General features: G+C 37.3%; 1 protein-coding gene and 1 non-coding gene across 2 annotated transcripts in view; both read right to left on the reverse strand.

The window, feature by feature from the left end:
- The window catches only part of LOC131240069 (phosphoglycolate phosphatase 1A, chloroplastic-like), a 63,222-nt gene extending 61,274 nt beyond the window's left edge, over positions 1-1,948 (reverse strand). Inside the window, exon 1 of the mRNA XM_058238090.1 lies at positions 1,562-1,948. Within this exon, the coding sequence (XP_058094073.1) occupies positions 1,562-1,835 (274 nt within the window). The 5' untranslated portion in view covers positions 1,836-1,948. The remainder of the gene's footprint in view (positions 1-1,561) is intronic.
- Positions 1,949-12,960: 11,012 nt separating this feature from the next.
- LOC131241878 (small nucleolar RNA R71) lies at positions 12,961-13,067 on the reverse strand. The gene has a single exon (XR_009169444.1). It is a non-coding gene; the product is annotated as a small nucleolar RNA R71 (small nucleolar RNA).
- Positions 13,068-18,053: the final 4,986 nt, after the last annotated feature.

The raw sequence follows: 18,053 nt of genomic DNA on the forward strand, positions 1-18,053 counted from the left end.
TTCTTTTCATAATTGTGACTTGTAGTTTCAATTAGACATTACTAATTAAAGTGGTTTGCTTAGAAAGTTGTTGATGTGATAATTATTTGATTTGGCTTATGTATGTGGATTGGCTTTTGATAAATGATAACTAATAACTTTTTTGAACATGCTTATAATTGATAAAATGAATCATCTTTTATGCATTTTTATATTTTTTTCCTTTTTTTTCCAATATTTATTATATTGGTCTTATTTTTAAATTAAAAAATAAAAGTATCGTGTAGCTTACGCTACACACTACATATTTATGCTACACGTTATAGAGGGTTGAGCACTACGCATCACGCTACTGCTATTTAAAACACTGATAGACACACATTATCACACTACGTGTGTAATCCTTATACCACACTTCCTAATTTCTGATTTATGTCATTAAGATTGAATGCATTCGTGATCACGCTTAGCCTCACTTCGCCTAGATTAAATGTGGTGGTGACTACCACGATTCGTCGCTGATAATCTTAATGGACTAGATTGAATGGCATTACCCGTATTATCCTCTAATTTCGTTGGTTAACCATTTGGATGTTTTCTCAAAACAAATATTTTTAAAACATTTTCAAAAGATTAATCATTGACATTTATCAATGTGGCCCAAGTGGGAGAATGTAAGATCTCTATAAGGTGGGCCTCATCGATCAATGGTCCAGATTATCCTAAAGGCTGGATGATGTAAACGGGTATACCAGTGGACCCCACTGCGTTGTAATTTCAGATTAATATGTGTAAGGGGTTGGAATGCCATAGCCGTGATACAAAGGTAGCTGTTTGAATAGTACTAAGATTGTAATGTGTGGAGCCGTGGGAAGAGAGTTGTGATGGGTTTCAAACTCTTTTCATCCCACTAACTATATAATAAGGCAGACTGCGTCCCCGATCCTACACCAAGTGAAGAGATAAGCTCAATCCCATCAATTTCTTCTATAAGGGTGTGAAGGAGAGGAAGATCCTGGTATTATATTTCTGGCGTTCTGTTTCTTCGACTATAGCGTCTCAGATAGGTAAGCTATCTAAACCCTTTGATCTCTGTCCTATGCACAGTTAGATCCTGAAATTTCCGCATTAAGATAATACAACCCTTGCTCAGGCCCAAAAGTGCTTCCGTCCACGTCACTTTCTCAACTTTGAATATGACGTAACTTCTTATTCACTCAAAAACCGTACAACTATGAACCAAGGACAGGGGTAATTTGGTCAAAAAATCTTCTCAAGACCTGTCAGATGGCTACCTTCGGAATATTTGAAACTTTCTGCCATTTCTAGAATTTGACCATACTACAATACTGGTATGGTCAAAATCCCGATAGAGAACAGTCCGCTTTGCATAATATATCTTCTGATCAGATTCAATATATAGCATCCAGAAAAAATGTTAACATTCCAACAAAATTAAGCTGAAAACAATCAAAGAATGAGAATGTGAGAGAGAGAGAGAGAGAGAGAGAGAGAGAATAGTCGGCGATAATATATATATATATATAACCAATTTCAAAATTCTACAGAATCATCTGCTCACCATCGCAGTCAAAGATGAAGGTTTCAACGGAGTCGATGAGTTCGTCAGCGTTCTTGAGCTGCTGAGCCGAGGCTCTGACGCTGAAATTCACAGCTGGAGAAATCGACATTCTAGAATTCCATGATTTTCTCGCAGTTGCTGCAGAGTAGAAAGGGTTTTGAATTCCAAGGAAGGAGATCTTCCGACTCTGCCCTAGAAAACGAGAAGAAGAATTCGTGAAAAACGGAGGGGAGAGAGATAGAATCGAATGAGAGATTTTGCCGCTACTAAGCATCTCTCCCTTCTTCTCTCTCTTCACCTATTTATTGTTTACACACAGGATTTTCTGTTTTCCTTTTTAGCGAGTTTGCTGGCTCTCGAGTTGCTTTATGCTGACGTGGATTATTTTATTGGTTCGTATGGAGGTAATAAAATAGGTGGAAATTTCAATGGACGTGGAGCTTTATCCATCCAGGACGCGGCTTGTCTGGTGAGGAATGAGGGCCGGTTAGGTGCGACCCCGGCCTCACCCAATACGCTGCCGGCCTTACCGTGACGCTGATATATTTATTCTATATCCAGTCTCTATATCCGTTTTTCCATATCATTTTAGGGTCTGATCCCGAAACAAGAGAAGATTCAAATCTCACGTCGACCATACTATAGAAAAATGTGGTTTTTAACCATTAAAATTTTATTACGGACAACAAAAGTTTTGGATAAATTTGATATTTGTTTTTTCCCTTAGTCCAGGTTTATTTCACCTTATTAACAGGTTGCAAACCCGTACTGGTGGAGCGTTCAATCACCACTATTTCCATAGTATGATTTACCTCAGATCCGGATCTGCTTATTTCTCTTACCATGTCCTGAGATTATCTGTAAAAACGAATGAACGACATGGTTATATAATGCATGCACAAGGACTAAGGAGGGCCCCACGGTAAAGGGGACTTAGGTGACGCCGGGCTTCACGGGAGCTCACCAAGCTGTGAGTAAACTCTGTCAGTCCCACTGATGCTTGTGTTTTATCCTACTGTCCATCTATTTTTCCATCTCATTTCATAGCATGTGTTCAAATTTAAAGCATATCCAAAGCTTTAGTGAATCACATATGAAAATAGTGGGAATGGAACGGCTACTATTGAAAACTAATTGGGAGCTCTGGAAGTTTTTTATCAAGCTGGTATTTGTGTCATCCTTTCGTCCATGTTTGTGTTTGTGTGGCTTTATTAACAGGTTGGATGACAAACAAATATCACTGTGGGGCCTAGGAAGGTTTCAACAGTCGACATTATATCCCCGTCATGTTCCGTGGTGTGGTACACTTGGGCTTTGTATATGCTTTGATTTTGGGTTTAAGTCATTAAATATATTGAAAAATGGATTGATGGTGTGAGTAATGATACGTAGATCAAGGTGGGCCACAACGATGGGGTTTCTTATTTGATGCTTTGGTTGCGCTTAATGGTTGATTCGTTGGCACTCAGAAATTATACACGTCGTTTATATTCACTCAAAGTGAACCTTAAATTGTGGACCCATTGTAAATAGATCAAAAGACCCAAATCAGATTGATTGAATATTTTTGTCAACTTGATCAGTTGATACTTGTTTGCTGAAATAAGACCATCTGATTTTTTATTTCAACCGTCTAATAAATGCCAGCTATGATTCAACTGGTGTAATTTCTTTCTATTTAAGAAAGTTATAAATGGGACATAATTTATTATTTCAATTTGAAATAGTTGTACTTAGAGCTAGGCATCGAGTCGAATCAGACCGAGTTATGGAACTGACCCAATCTGGTTTTGAAATATACCTGACCCAAACTCAACCTGACTCATTACCGAGTACAACATGCTTGACCCGATCTAAGTCTAGGTTTGGCCTAGATTAATCCGGATCGAGCTCGACCCAGTCAAAATGATCAAGTCGGGTTGGGTCAGCACTGAGTCGAGTCGAGTCGAGTCAGGTCAAGTTGAGCTTTTTTCCCATCTTTTTTTTCTACTTAAGTTGAGTTGTTTAGAATAAATATTGTTAAAGACTCATAAGTAATATATATATATAACCCAAACAAACAAACAAAGTAATATAAACATTGTCAAAAATCAAAAGTATGTTTAGAATCTCAGATGGAGTTATACATACAAACCAAAAACTCATTTATTCATTCAACATCCTCGGTATGATGAATGTCACTTGCAACGTATAACCTGAGTAACCTTGTCTGTAATAGTAGCCCCCTCCTCCACTGTCCTCGCTGGAATTATCCTTTGGTTCTCTTTTTACAGCTTGAACTGCGAGAGAACTCTGGGCTAAGTCCAAGCTAAATGTGTTTAAAAGATGCTTGTTTACTTCTTCTGAAGCGGGTGGTAGAGATGTCATTCCATCGTCTTCATTCATAAATTTACACAAGTTTTTTCAATATATTTTTTTGATCCAATTTGTATGAGATTCTCAACTGCTTATAAAATGTTGCAAGACTTTTAAGAAACTTTGATGATTTATTACTTGACTTATATCCCGTACTCATGCCTACTTCGGTATAATATTGTCTTGGAAGGAGTTAATGTTGTTTGGTCCTGGATGCTAATTTCAAACTTTGTTTTACAGCTTCTTTATAATTTCGTTCATCTTCTTCTCTTAATAGTTTGTTTTCTTCTTCTCTACTAACCATGGGGGTAGTTCCTTTGCTTGACCCTTCTTCAATTATAATAAGCCCACTTCTATAACTTTTGTAGTTGTTATATTGGTTGTATAGGAAGGGGTGGTGGAAGCCGTTGTATTTGAGTCGAGAATTGCTCGAAATAAATTTCAAACTTCTAGATGAGCTTTGCTATATGGGTAGTGTATCCTCCCTGACAAGCCAAATGTAATTTTAACCAATTTGTTTTGTTTACAAATTATTTTTCACGCAACTTGCATTTCAACTTTATCTTTTCATCCTATAAGTAGACTTGAGCTCCATAATCCTAAATATCTGCCGATGGATCATCTTCCGATGACATATCTATAAGTGTGAGTTTTGAAAGAAAAAATATTTGGTTAGGTTGAGGTAACATAAATAATTAAGGAATGAAGATAAACAAATACAACCATCTAACCATATAAAATTTAAGCAACATTAAGTCATCTAAAAACATAAATGAAAAGAAAAAAATACAAAAATAAACATTAAAATATATAAGTGATAAGTGTTCACGAACCCGAGTGCAAGGTTATGATGTAGTAATAACTCAGTGAGACTAAGGTTGAATTCACAGGGAATGAGGAACACGGCCTATAACTAATATAGGTCTAATGATTTGTCTTGGTTTTTAATCCAGTAAGAGAAAAAAAGATTTTTAACAAGAAGAAAATGTACCAAGATCTAGGAATCCACTTATAACAATCACAATATCTATGTTACTGATTCAACAATTATAACTCAATTGGAAATGAAGCATATCATATCTAATCAGAAGATAGAGTGGTTAAATCATCATTCATATACTTCAAAATAGATTTGATCTTCATTAAATTGGTTCCCTCATAAAACCTCAACATATTGATCGTTGGGAATTCAAAGCATCTATCATGCCCGGAGTCAATAATAGATCAATGAATTTTACAGATCCAATAATTGCAAAACATGCAAGATAATATCAATAGTCTCCTAAGCATCCAATGTGCCCGAAGTTGATAATGGATTAAAGTAAATTGAAAATACTTATTTATTCAAACAAAAAAATCAATGAATTGTTTAACATGAAAACCAAATAACTTAAATTAAAGTAAAATAAACATTAAAAAGAACCACGAGCTTCATCCCTTAGCCTTAGCTAAGAGATTAGCCTGACATGGCCAAACTATAATTGAGAAGTTGAAGAAGAAGAACGGCTTTGTAGAGACTCTTCTAACCCTTGGTCTCTCTCTCTCAACCTATAATTCGTATCTAAAACAACTAAGAAAACTCATTTAAATAGTAAAAGCTCACACCGACTTTCAACCAACTTCAATTTTCATACTTTTATTACACTTCAATCGCACCAAATTTCATCTAAAAAATCTATGCAGAATATGTCTAACTTAGGTCTCACCTAAGCTGTCTTAAGTGGGAATGAAGTTGGCTTCAGTCGGACCGAAGTCAAGTCGAAGGTCGAGCCGAATTAATTATGAAAATCATAATTTCTTGCTGGACTATTTTATGCAATTTCGGTGGGACCGAACCAACCTTAAGTGGGACTGAACAGTTTGTTGTTTATGTTGTGGGACTTGTGATTTCGCCAATCTTTTCTCATCATTTGTACTTGATTTTCTTGGATCATTAACATGTGAATTATTCATTAATAACTTCAAAATCTCCAATTCTTTATTATCTTCTTTTGAGCTCTAAATCCATCATTTTTGGCACATATTCATCTTTAGGTCCAAAACCACCTCGCATGATGAAAACATATATGATTTTATTGGATTAATACTTGAATGCCAGGAAAGCTAATGTAATTAATGGGATCAATATGCAATATTTAGGTCTCAACAATAAAATTATAAAATATCCATCCACCCATCAAATATTACAATTCAAGTTCACAAATAATAACTATCAAATTGTCGTAAGCAAATGTAAGGACAATAAAATGCAGTGTCTTATCACACTTCATGCAATTGTTACAGGTATTATCTCATCCAACTTCTCACTCTCCTATTCCTTGAACTCCTCATCAACAAAGTTTTTTTTCCCCAAATTGGTCACAACCAATCTTGTGTACAAATGAGCGCTTCAACTAGTTCCTGTGTAAGTTTTGATACTTGTTCACAACCCTACTCCCTGTGCTAAAAGTAGATTCCGACACTATAGTTGAAATTGGAATTGATAAGATGTCTCGTAACATCAACGAGATCATAGGTATTATGATTCACGAGCTTTCGACTTCCAGCAGTTTATAAGTATCAAATTCTTCGCCTTTGTACTTTACAAGTGGCTCCTTGAGATAGTGGTCAAATTTTTTTTGTCTCAAATTGTACCATGAAATATATGAAATCGTCGACCGTGTTTCATTGTGCAGTAACACCAGAACTAAAACCCACATGAGGAGTATGACATGCGATATTGTCTTTTACGGCTCTAAAGTTTCCAAATAGAAATTGTACAAATCTTTAACTGCATCACGAATCTTATCGACCTCAATAGCACTCTTCTCACCATACAATTTTTTTTAAAAAATAAATATATAACCATGAACATCTTATATTGAGGATCAAGAACGACTGCAACAACCATTACCAGACTGTACTTAGACCACTACTTATCAAAATTTAATTGCATATCTGTAGTCATTAATTGTACAAAGTTTGGGCCACCACAACTTATACAAAATATCTTTTACTCTCTAAAGCTCTGATATAAATATATCTGTTGTTGGATACTTGCTTTTTGAAAAAATCTTCCCTATGTCATAAAAAACTGTAAGGAATTTGTGAAATGCTTCAACTCTTGTCCAATCATCACCAGAAGGCAACCATTGATACATACTATTACGCTCTGTATAATGAGAGAATGCATTTCTAAAAGCTAATGTGGAATCCAACATTTCATAAGTTGAATTCTAATATGTCATGACATCCAACTTCATCGTTCTTTAAAATGAAAATTTTAAATGTTTCATGATCTCATTCCATGTATTTAATCCTGAAGGTGACCCTCGTTTGTACTTCACACTCTCTCTTATATTCTTAATTGTTGACTCAATTGTTTTAAGCTCATCTTGTATAATCAAGTTTATGATGTAGGCACAACACCTAAAATGAAATATTTTTCTATTAAAATACAAGTCATCGATGGCCCTAAATTAGTTTTGCAAATTTGTTATCACGCTATCGTTTGCAGAGACATTGTCTAAAGTTATCGAGGAGATTTTCCTCTTAATGCTCCACTCTACAAGGCATATGTAGATGCAGTCTGAAACTATCAAACTAGTGCGAGGAGGCACAAGATAATGGAAGTTTATAACGCTTTTACAGAGCCTCCATTTGGCATTAACGTATTAGGCAGTTAATGACATACACCCCTTACGTTGATTGAATGCCATCCACAAATCTGATGTCATGCTAATTCAAGAAACTGATGCCAATTGTCCTTTCAATTTGACCTTCTCGCTTGCATATATCTTCATGCACACTCTCTTTATTGTTATTCGGGAGACATTCTCTTATCTAGGGTTAAGGCCTCTAGCTAATTCGATAAAAGATAGACTCTCTACCATATGAAATGGTTTTTCATTTAAAATAATAAATTTGATCGTCAACTCATTCACATGTTCCCTATTATACTTATAGGTGGACAAGGTACCTTGCTACAGATCCACCAAAGATTGGGTAAATGAAAGTGTTTATTGGCCTGAGGTCTAGTTTCACGCTTTTTCATGACACTTCAATAGGTGCTTCTTTAGAGTTGTGGTCGGTGAATCTATTTGTTTAGCATATTGAGTCTTGTAGTACTTGCATTATATCTTAGACATACCGTTCTTTAGGGTTCTTCAAAATCTTCCTACACTATCGATCTTTTTTTCCTTTTACTGAACTCTGTGACTGTGAGGTACTAATCTCAATGGGCACCTCTTCATCTTGTAAATATAATCCTTCATCCAAGATCGTCGACGAAGTAACAAATAAATCGCTGGGGTATTGGGAATTTCCTCACTAGTCATCTACTAATTGAAATATACTAAATCAAATTAATACTATAATGTCTTAAAAGTTTATACTAAACCCTAAATTAGTTACATATCCAAGGTTGGATAGATTATAATACTTTCATATTCCTATTTAAAGCCCATGCCAAAATTCCAACAACATCTCATCATGCGTCTCTAGACAAGTTGATCTTTCATTTCATTCTCATGCTAAATATTTAAGTGATGTGTGTTGAGCCATAAAAAAAAAATTCTATCTTTCTCTATCTCTGTTGTATGTCCCTCCTCTTGAAGAAAGCCTTGTGTGCTATCTAGTATGAAGGAGAAAGTGGTTGTGTGCTGCCTGGTATGAAGGAGAAAGTGGTTGTACACTGTCTGGTATGATGGAGGAGTGGATGTGCATCACCTTAGAAAGAAGAAGTTTATGGAGGTTGTCTTGTACAGAAGAATGGATGGGCGTTGTCTTGTACAGAAGAATGCCTTATGGGCCACCTGGTATGAAGGATGGATGTGCTTTCTCTTACGGAAAGGAGAAATGGAAGTTGCCTTGTATTAAGGAAGGATTGGTTGAACACCACTATTTAAAGAAGAAGTTGGTGAATACCACTGGTTAAGGGAGAAGGTTGGGAGTTGTATAAAGGCAGAAGTGGTGGTGATCACCACTGTTTAAGGAAGGGAGGAACCTGGGAGGCCTATAAATACCCCTCCTTACTCCTCATTTGGACAAGAGAGAAGGAGGAGAGAAGTTGGAGACAAGAAAGTTGGAGAGAGCATCCTCTCGTGGTGTTGTGCGCTAGATGGAGTGTGGGGCGCACAACCTATGTGGTGCACAACGCCCACTTCCACGTTCAAAGGGTTGTGCGCCACTTCTTGTGGGAGGTTGTCCACATTCAAAGCTTTTGTCCGCCACTTCTTGTGGCTTCATGTCTTGAAGGTCTCCATTGTGCGCCACTTCTTGTGGCTTCATGTCTTGAAGACAGTCTTTGCGCACAACCACCTTCAAAAGGACTTGCGCACAATGTTCTTCCAAAGGGACTTTGTCCCAGCGCCATCTCCCTCCCTCCCTCACCATCTCTCTCTCTCTCTCTCTTGTCTTGAAGATAGCCTTTGTGCACACTTCCCTTGTGCGACATCTCTCTCTCTCTCTCTCTTGTCTTGAAGATAGCCTTTGTGTGCACTTCCCTTGTGCGACATCTCTCTCTCTCTCTCTCTCTCTCTCTCTCTCTCTCTTGTCTTGAAGATAGCCTTTGTGTGAACTTCCCTTGTGTGACATCTCTCTCTCTCTCTCTCTCTCTCTCTCTGTTGTCTTAACACCAGCGCACAACGCCACTTTTCAAGGAGAAGCCTTGTGCGCAATCTTCTCCAACGCCATTTCATATGGGACTTTGTCTTAACTCCAAGCTTTGTGTGTCCTCTCTTGTGCGCCACTTCAAGTGGGCAGTTGTCCTAACACTAGCCTTGTGCGCCACTTCAAAGGGGAAGTTGTCCTAACACTAGCCTTCTGCGCCACTTCAAAGGGGGCCTTGTCCTGATTCCAAGCTTGTGCGTTAACCCTTGTTCTGATACCAAGCCTTGTGCGTCAACTCTTGAAACCAGACTCCCTGCGCCACTTATAAAGGATCTTTGTGCGCTCATATCTTAAAGAGAGAATCCTTGCGCCACCTTTGAAGGAGGATGTGCACTCCTTGTCTGAAAGCTAGCCTTCTACTCCACTTTATATAGGAAAAGTGTTGTGTGCTTGTCTAAAGGAAACTTTGGTGTGCCCTCCCTCCTTATAGTCTAGTTGTGCGCTCCCTCTTCATAGGGTATTGTGCGCTCTTGCTGAGAGAAGTATTGTGTGTTCATGAGAATGAAAGATGAGCTGTACACATGTCTGAGATGGCCTCTACATGAAAGAGAGAAGCAAGAAAGAGAAGTAAGAGAAGATAGAAGTTGGAGAGTCTCAAAGAGCTTCCAGAACAAGAGAAAAGTAAAGTAAAAAAATAGAAAACCCGCACAACTCAAGTTCGTGAAGATTGCGCACCAGTATTCTTGCCCAAAATACCCCTTCCTTGATCAAGGGCGACAGTTGCTGGATTTATAAAGGGAAGGTAAAGGAAATATGAAGCACAAGGGGAGAGAGAGAGATCCAAAAGAAAGAAAAGTCCGTTCTTTGCGATGAACATCAAAAGCGTCGAAATGCTGCTGAAATTGCCATTAAACCACTGCTTTCTCTTTCATTCATTGTGCCTATTCATTGTAATCTATCTTAGAATTAAGAAAAATGCGAGGATGTAAATGAACTCAGAATGAATAAAATATCTTGTAATCATTGTTCTCTCATCCTTTCTTTGTTATCATTGAATGAAATCCCCTAAATCGAATGCAGTTGTTTCTTGTCGAAACAATGTGAAGGTATTTGACATGAGAAATAAAAAGAAAGAAACATATCCAAAAAGAAATGGGAAGATGGAGCGCAAAACAGGCATGTGCATTTAAATAGGTTGTATGTGTTGAGTGTCAAATAATGCATATTCTCCCCTATTTATATCTTGATTTTATGAACATGATGATGCTTAAAGGTATATTTTATACATGTTTGTGTTGCAAGGTGAATCTGAGAGCTTAGAATGTAAAGAATACTAAAAGCATGGATTTTATGATCAAGAATCACCAAGGAAAAAGATGGATCTTAGGAGGTGAAGATTGAAGAATTCACATGCCAAAGATCCAAGAAAATGAAGTGAGGAATGAAGAAAATCGAAGATTTGAAGTGAAAAAAAAAAAAGAATACGCGAAAAGTTTGACTATCCTAAGCTCTGGCTCGACTAGCTCAAGCTCTGCTTCAACTAGCCCAAGCTCTGCCTCGACTAGCCCAGGTTCTGCTTCGATCAGCTCAAGAAAGTTCAGCTCGAACTCCAACAACATTATCTTTAAAATTCACGTGACCTTCAACTAGTCGAAGATTCCACTCGACTAGTCGAAGATGACCTTCAACCAGTCGAAGATTGCCCTCGACTAGTTGAAGGTTACGCAGATTTTGCGCGAACTGTATAAATTTGAGGCAGTTTCCTGACTTTTCCAACTCAGTGCGAAAGTTGAAGTTCCCTAACTATAAATAAGAGTTCCTAAGATACTCCAAAGCATCTTTTAGGGTTTCAAGAGTGGAGCAAAAAGGTGGAGAGCCGCCGCCAAGAGTTTTCTTCTTCTTCTTCCTTAGTTTGTTTTTATGCTTTCCTTAAGATATTTTTGTTAAATCATGTCTATGATTAACTAAACCTCTTAGGGAGGGCTAAGAGGTGAAGCTTGTAGTGTGATTGGGATGTTTATTTTGCTTTGATTCTTATTTATGTTGAACTTCATTGATTTCTAGTTTGATTTTAAGGAATATTTTCAGTTTTCTATGGTTTATTGTGACTCAAATTACAATAGACGCTGCGATAGCTTTGAATATTTTTTTTTCCTATTTGAGATCGTGTGATTGGTAAATCTTGTTGTTCATCATTGTCTCCTGGGCATGGTAGGGTGATGGAATCCCTTCTAATTCTCATAATCCTCATTCATTGAAAATTAGGTCAATGAAAGTTAAGATTTGATTTAATTGCTATATGTTCCATTTGGATAGGATATGACTCCAATTCCAGTTGTGTCTCTTGAATCAAGTACGGTAGAATCTTAATTGCTACAAGTGGATCCTTGGCACCTAGTTCCCACCTTTAAATTCACAAGTTTCAATTACAAAACTCACAATTACTCTCTTTATTATTTCACATTTAGATATATATCTTCTTCTAGTTCTAGTTTTAGTTACTTTCAGAAACGTACAAGATTAGTCCCTGTGGATTCGACCTCGGTCTCACCAAGATTATTACTACATCGCGACCCTACACTTGGGGTTGTAAACAAATTTTTGGCGCCGTTGCCGGGGACTACGCTGCATTTTTCTGAATTTAATTAATATTAGAATTAGGTTAAGATAAGATTAACTTTTTGTTTTGTTTTTTTTCTAGTTTAAGATTTTTTCTGAACTTGTTTTTAGAATCTTAGTTTTCTGTTTTGTAGGATTCTAACATAGCAATTTCCAATCTGGTAACCTCTTTCTAATTCTCTCTTATTATTATTTTTAGATCTCTTATTTGTTTTAGTTTCCCTAGTTTTATTTCTTATGTTTAAGTTTAATTACTTAAAGGCTATGAGTGTTTCATGCCCAAGTGGGTTCGTGACAACACTCGACATCTCTTGAGTGAAGGAGGATTAGTCGAAGGGCTGCCTATCCATCATCAGATTAGACACCACTTGAGATCCTTAGAGTCGATAGAAGTGATGGTTGTAAATCAACCTACAAATCAACCTCAACCTCCAGTTGAGGAAATTCAGGATGAGAATGAGGTACACAATGCACCCCCACCTCATACTTTACGAGATTTCTTACAACCGGCGGAGGTGAGTACACCTTCCTGTATGATTTTTTCAAAAAATACAGAGAATATAGATATCAAGCCAGGGGTGATCCAACTCCTTCCAAAGTTTCATGGACTTGAATCTGAAAGTTCATATCTACACATGAAAGAGTTTGATGAGATAATAGTCGCTTTATACTTTCCTAATGTGTCTGAGGATACGATCAGGCTGAAACTCTTTCCCTTCTCCTCAAAAGAAAAAGTTAAGACGTGGTTGCATTCACTACGTCCATGATCCATTGGCAGATGGAATGACATGACAAGGGAGTTCATAAAGAAATTCTTCCCATACCATAAGACAAACACCATCAGGAAGTCGATCATGAACTTCACCTAAAAGGAAGATGAAACATTCTTCCAATGTTGGGATCGGTTCAAGTATATTGTCAGTTCATGCCCACAACATGGCTTTGAAACATGGCGTATAAAAAATTTCTCCTACAATGAACTGTTAACTTCCATGTGCCAATTGGTTGAGACAATGTGTAATGGAGAATTTATGAACAAAGATGTCGATGATGTATGGGATTACTTTGACAAACTTGCTGAAAATGCACAATTATGGGACATCTCCTCAAGTCCAAGCACCTCTTTTAAGCCTACTCAATCAAAGAGAGAGGTGGAATATATATATATATATATATATATATATATATTGAAAGAGGAAGATGATATAAATGCTAAAGTGGCTAACCTCATAAGGAAGATAAAGGCCATGGAACTTAAAAAGGATAAGGCTAAGGAAACTGTTTGCGGTATTTGTGCTTGCAATGTACATACAACTGAAAATTGCCCAACCATACCTGCTTTTTAAGAGGTACTGAATGAGCAATCGAATGCTGTGAATAATTACCAAAGACCTTTTAGTGGACCCAACTCAAATACATATAATCCCAGCTGGAGGATTCATCCCAACTTCAGTTGGAGGAATGGATAAACTACTACTCCTCAAAGATTCCCTAACCAACTCTTAAATCAAGGGAAACCTTAAGAGGATTAGGTCCTAAAACACATTAAAAAACCAAGAGCCATTCAACCAGAATACGACATAAATATTCTAGGATCTCAAAACAACAATGGGAATGCTTGCATTGTCTATTCAACGGATGGAGTCACACTTAATGAATAGGGAGAAAGGGAAGCTTCCAGCCCAACCTTAAAAAATCCAAAACTGCAATGTGAAATTAGTAACCCAAGCTCTTTAAATCAAATGGAGCAAGTCAAGTCTATCACCACTCTTAGAAGTGGAAAAATAATTGACAAATCTATTCCGGTAAGGGCTGAAAAGTTTAAGGACCTGAAAGAAGACACAAATGATAGACCTAACACTACACATGGATTAGAACCAGAACCTCTGAGCAAGTCGATTGCTCCATTCCCCTAGCGGTTGATTGCACTAAAACCTCTAGTTAACTCAGAGGATATTCTGGAGGTGTTGAAACAAGTGAAGGTCAACATCCCTCTTCTGGATGTTACGAAACAAATTCCTTCATATGCCAAATTTCTAAAAGACTTATGCACGACCAAGAGGCAGCAAAGTATCAAAAAGAAAATTTTCTTGATATAAAAAGTGAGTACCATCCTCAAGCAAAGTGTGCCATAAAAATACAAAGATCCTGGTAGCCCAATTATTACCTGTATAATTAGGAATCACCAAATTGAAAACACACTTCTTGACTTGGGGGCGAGCGTAAATCTGATCCCTTACTTGGTTTACGAACAACTTAGCTAAGAATGGGGTCATGAATTCGTCATTTGAAAATATGACATTGGAGCTCAATATCTTCTTTAACATGAGCAGACAGGCAGAGGATGATGACGGGGCCCACAACATAAACATGATAGACTCATTTGTAGAAGATAGAGCCCTGAAAACCTTATCCTCTGACCCTTTAGAGACGTGCTTGGCACACTCCCTTAATTTGGATGATGACACGATTAGGGGGATGGATGACATGCATGATACAACACCGGTACTTAAAGTTACCAGTGGAGGCCACAATTTGAGAAATTGCCCCAAACCGACATAGTGCGTCTACCGTTTAACCTTAAAGCACCAAAGCTTGACCTAAAACTATTTCCCACTGATCTTAAATATGTTTACTTAGGTCAAGATGAGACATACCTAGTGGTGATTTCTTGCCACCTTGAGCATGAATAGGAGAGTATACTTATCGCTACTCTCATTGAACACAAATGAGCCCTTGGATGGTCGATTGTGGACCTCAAGGGAATTGACCCTTTAATTTGTACTCACCGCGTTCATCTTGAGGATAATGCGAAGACCTCCCGGCAACCACAATGTAAATTAAATCTAAACATGAAAGAAGTGGTTAAGGCTGAGGTACTTAAGTTATTGGATTTAGGTATTATATACCCCATATTCGATAGCCAATGGGTGAGTCCAACCCAAGTGGTTCCTAAGAAGTCTGGAATCACCATCGTAGCCAATGCCAATAATGAACTCGTGCTAACTAGAGTTATTACTGGTTGGAGAATGTGCATTGATTACAGAAAGTTGAATACCGTCACAAGGAAGGACCATTTTCCTTTGCCCTTCATTGATCAAATCTTGGAAAGGCTAGATGGTCACTCTTACTATTGTTTCCTTAACGGATATTCAAGATACAATCAGATAGAGATAGCCCTTGAAGATCAAGAGAAAACAATGTTCACATGTCCTTATGACACCTTTGCTTATTGAAGGATGTCATTCGGACCGTGTAATGCTCTTGCCACTTTTTAGCGATGCATGTTGAGTATATTTTCTAACATGGTAGGGGAATATTTAGAGGTATTCATGGATGACTTCTCTGTCTTTGGTCCGTCCTTCAGCGAGTGTTTAGAGAATCTGAAAAATGTGTTGAAGCGATGCGAGGAAAAGAATTTGGTACTAAATTAGGAGAAGTGTCATTTCATAGTTTCTAAGGGAACAGTTATTGGACATATAATTTCATCCAAGGGAATTGAGGTGTACAAGGCTAAAATTCACCTTATCTTTAACCTATCTCCACCTAAGAACATACGTGACGTGCGATCCTTCTTAGGACACACAGGTTTTTATAGACGATTCATAAAGGACTTTAGTCACCTCTCTTATCTTTTATGCAATCTACTTCAAAAGGATGTACCATATGAGTAGACTAAGCAATGATAGGAAGCTTTTTCTAAAATCAAAGGCATGTTGACCACCGCACCTATTATACAGCCACTCGACTAGAGCATTCCTTTAGAAATTATGTGTGACGTGTCTGACTATGCTATTGGGGCAGTGTTAGGCCAGAGAAAAGAAAAGAAGCCCTATGTTATTCATTATGCAAGTAGAACTTTAAATCCTGCCCAAGTGAATTACTCTGCTACGGAGAAGGAACTCTTAGCCATAATATTCTCTTTGGACAAATTTAGGTCCTACTTGATTGGATCTAAAATCATCATCTACACTGATCATGTGGCACTTAAGTACCTTCTTTCTAAGAATGATGTTAAGCCCCGCTTAATAAGATGGATCCTCTTACTTCGAGAATTTAATTTAGAAATACGAGACAAAAAGGGAGTAGAGAATGTAGTGGTTGACCATCTTTCAAGACTTGACCTCCCTTATTCCCTTGAGATGACACTTATAAACGACATGTTCCCTGATGAACAACCGTTTAAACTCTCTCACTTACCTTGGTTTGCTGATATTGTTAATTATCTTACCACAAGTTTCATGGCAACATATTAGATTGTGTAAGATAAGAAAAAAAATTCTTTGCGGAGGTTCGTAAGTTCTTCTGGGATGTGTGTCAAACAATGAACACCAAAGTGTCATTTCCTTCTGTCACTCTCAGGCCTATGGTGGTCACTTTTCTGCTAAAAAGACCACGGCTAAAATTCTGCAGTGCGACTTCTATTGGCCCACTATGTTCAAGGACACTCATGAGTTATGCAAAGCTTGTGAGCATTGTCAGAAATTGGGAGCGTTGTCCCGTGGAAATATGATGCCTCTGAATCCCATACTGATCATTGAAGTATTTGACTGCTGGGGCATCAATTTCATGGGACCATTCCCCTAATCCTTTGGAAATTTATACATTTTACTAGCAGTAGACTATGTCACTAAATGGGTTGAAGCGATGTCGGAACATCATCGAATGATCATTAAATTCTTAAAAGAAAACATCTTTTTCCAGTTCGGAATGCCTCGGGCCATCATTAGTGATGAAGCTTTACACTTCTATAATAGGCCATTTGAAAGCTTAATGAAAAAAATATAGCATCTCTTATAAGGTGAGCACTCCATACTACCTACAGACAAGTGGGCAAGTTGAGATTTCTAACAGAGAAATTAAACACATTCTGGAGAAAATGGTTAACCCTGATCACAAGGATTGGTCAATCCGCTTGATCGATGCTTTATGGGCCTACAATACTACCTTCAAGACCCCAATTGGAATGTCTCCCTTTAGACTCGTCTATGGGAAAGCTTGTTATTTACCCGTGGAATTGGAACATAGAGCCTACTAGGCTATCAAAAACCTGAATTTTAACCTGGACATTGCTGACTTGCAATGCAAACTTAGTTAAATGAACTCGAGAAAATCCGGAATGATGCATACGAGAACTCAAGAATTTACAAGGACAGGATAAATGTGTTCCATGACAAGAACATCCTTCGAAAATCATTCTTGACTGGTCAAAAAGTCCTTTTATACAATTCTTGGATACATCTTTTTTCGAGTAAACTCCAATCTCATTGGACTGACCCTTTCACTATTACTAATGTCTATCCTCATGAGGCCATTGAGAAAAAGAATCCGAACAATGACAATGCTTTTAAAGTGAATGGACATCGTTTAAAGCCATTTGTTGAGAAATTTAATTCAAAGGACACATCCATACCTCTGATTGATCATGTTTACCAGGATTGACCTCCTAGTCTGATGAACGTGTAGTTAGGTTTATTGCTTTCATAGAATTTAGGATTAGGATAGTTTGCTTTCTGTTTGTTTAGTCTTTGTGCTAACCCATCTTTACATTGAGATCCTTTGAAAAAGCCTCAAAATTCCTTCTTCAGGTACTACATTTTCATTACTTCTCATTTCTTTTCATTGCCTCTTTTGCATTGCATGATTATTTCTTTTACATTGAGGACATTGTAGATTTTAGGTTAGGGGTGTGGATTAGGTAAACTAATTAGTGATTTCTTAGTCGTTGAGCAAAAAGTCTGAAAATTTTCAATTTTTCAAAGTAAAATCTTATTTTGAAATCGATAGTTTGTGCTCTTAAGAATGTTTTGAGTATAACGATAAGATAGAAATTGAATTTTGAATTGTTGGAGTTTGATCAACTAAGTATTCTATCACTTATAGTTCTTGAACTCAATTGATTAAGAGGAAGTATGAATATCATATTAAT

Source organism: Magnolia sinica, chromosome 3 (assembly GCF_029962835.1).
Source record: "Magnolia sinica isolate HGM2019 chromosome 3, MsV1, whole genome shotgun sequence".
In the NCBI taxonomy this organism is placed as follows: domain Eukaryota; kingdom Viridiplantae; phylum Streptophyta; class Magnoliopsida; order Magnoliales; family Magnoliaceae; genus Magnolia; species Magnolia sinica.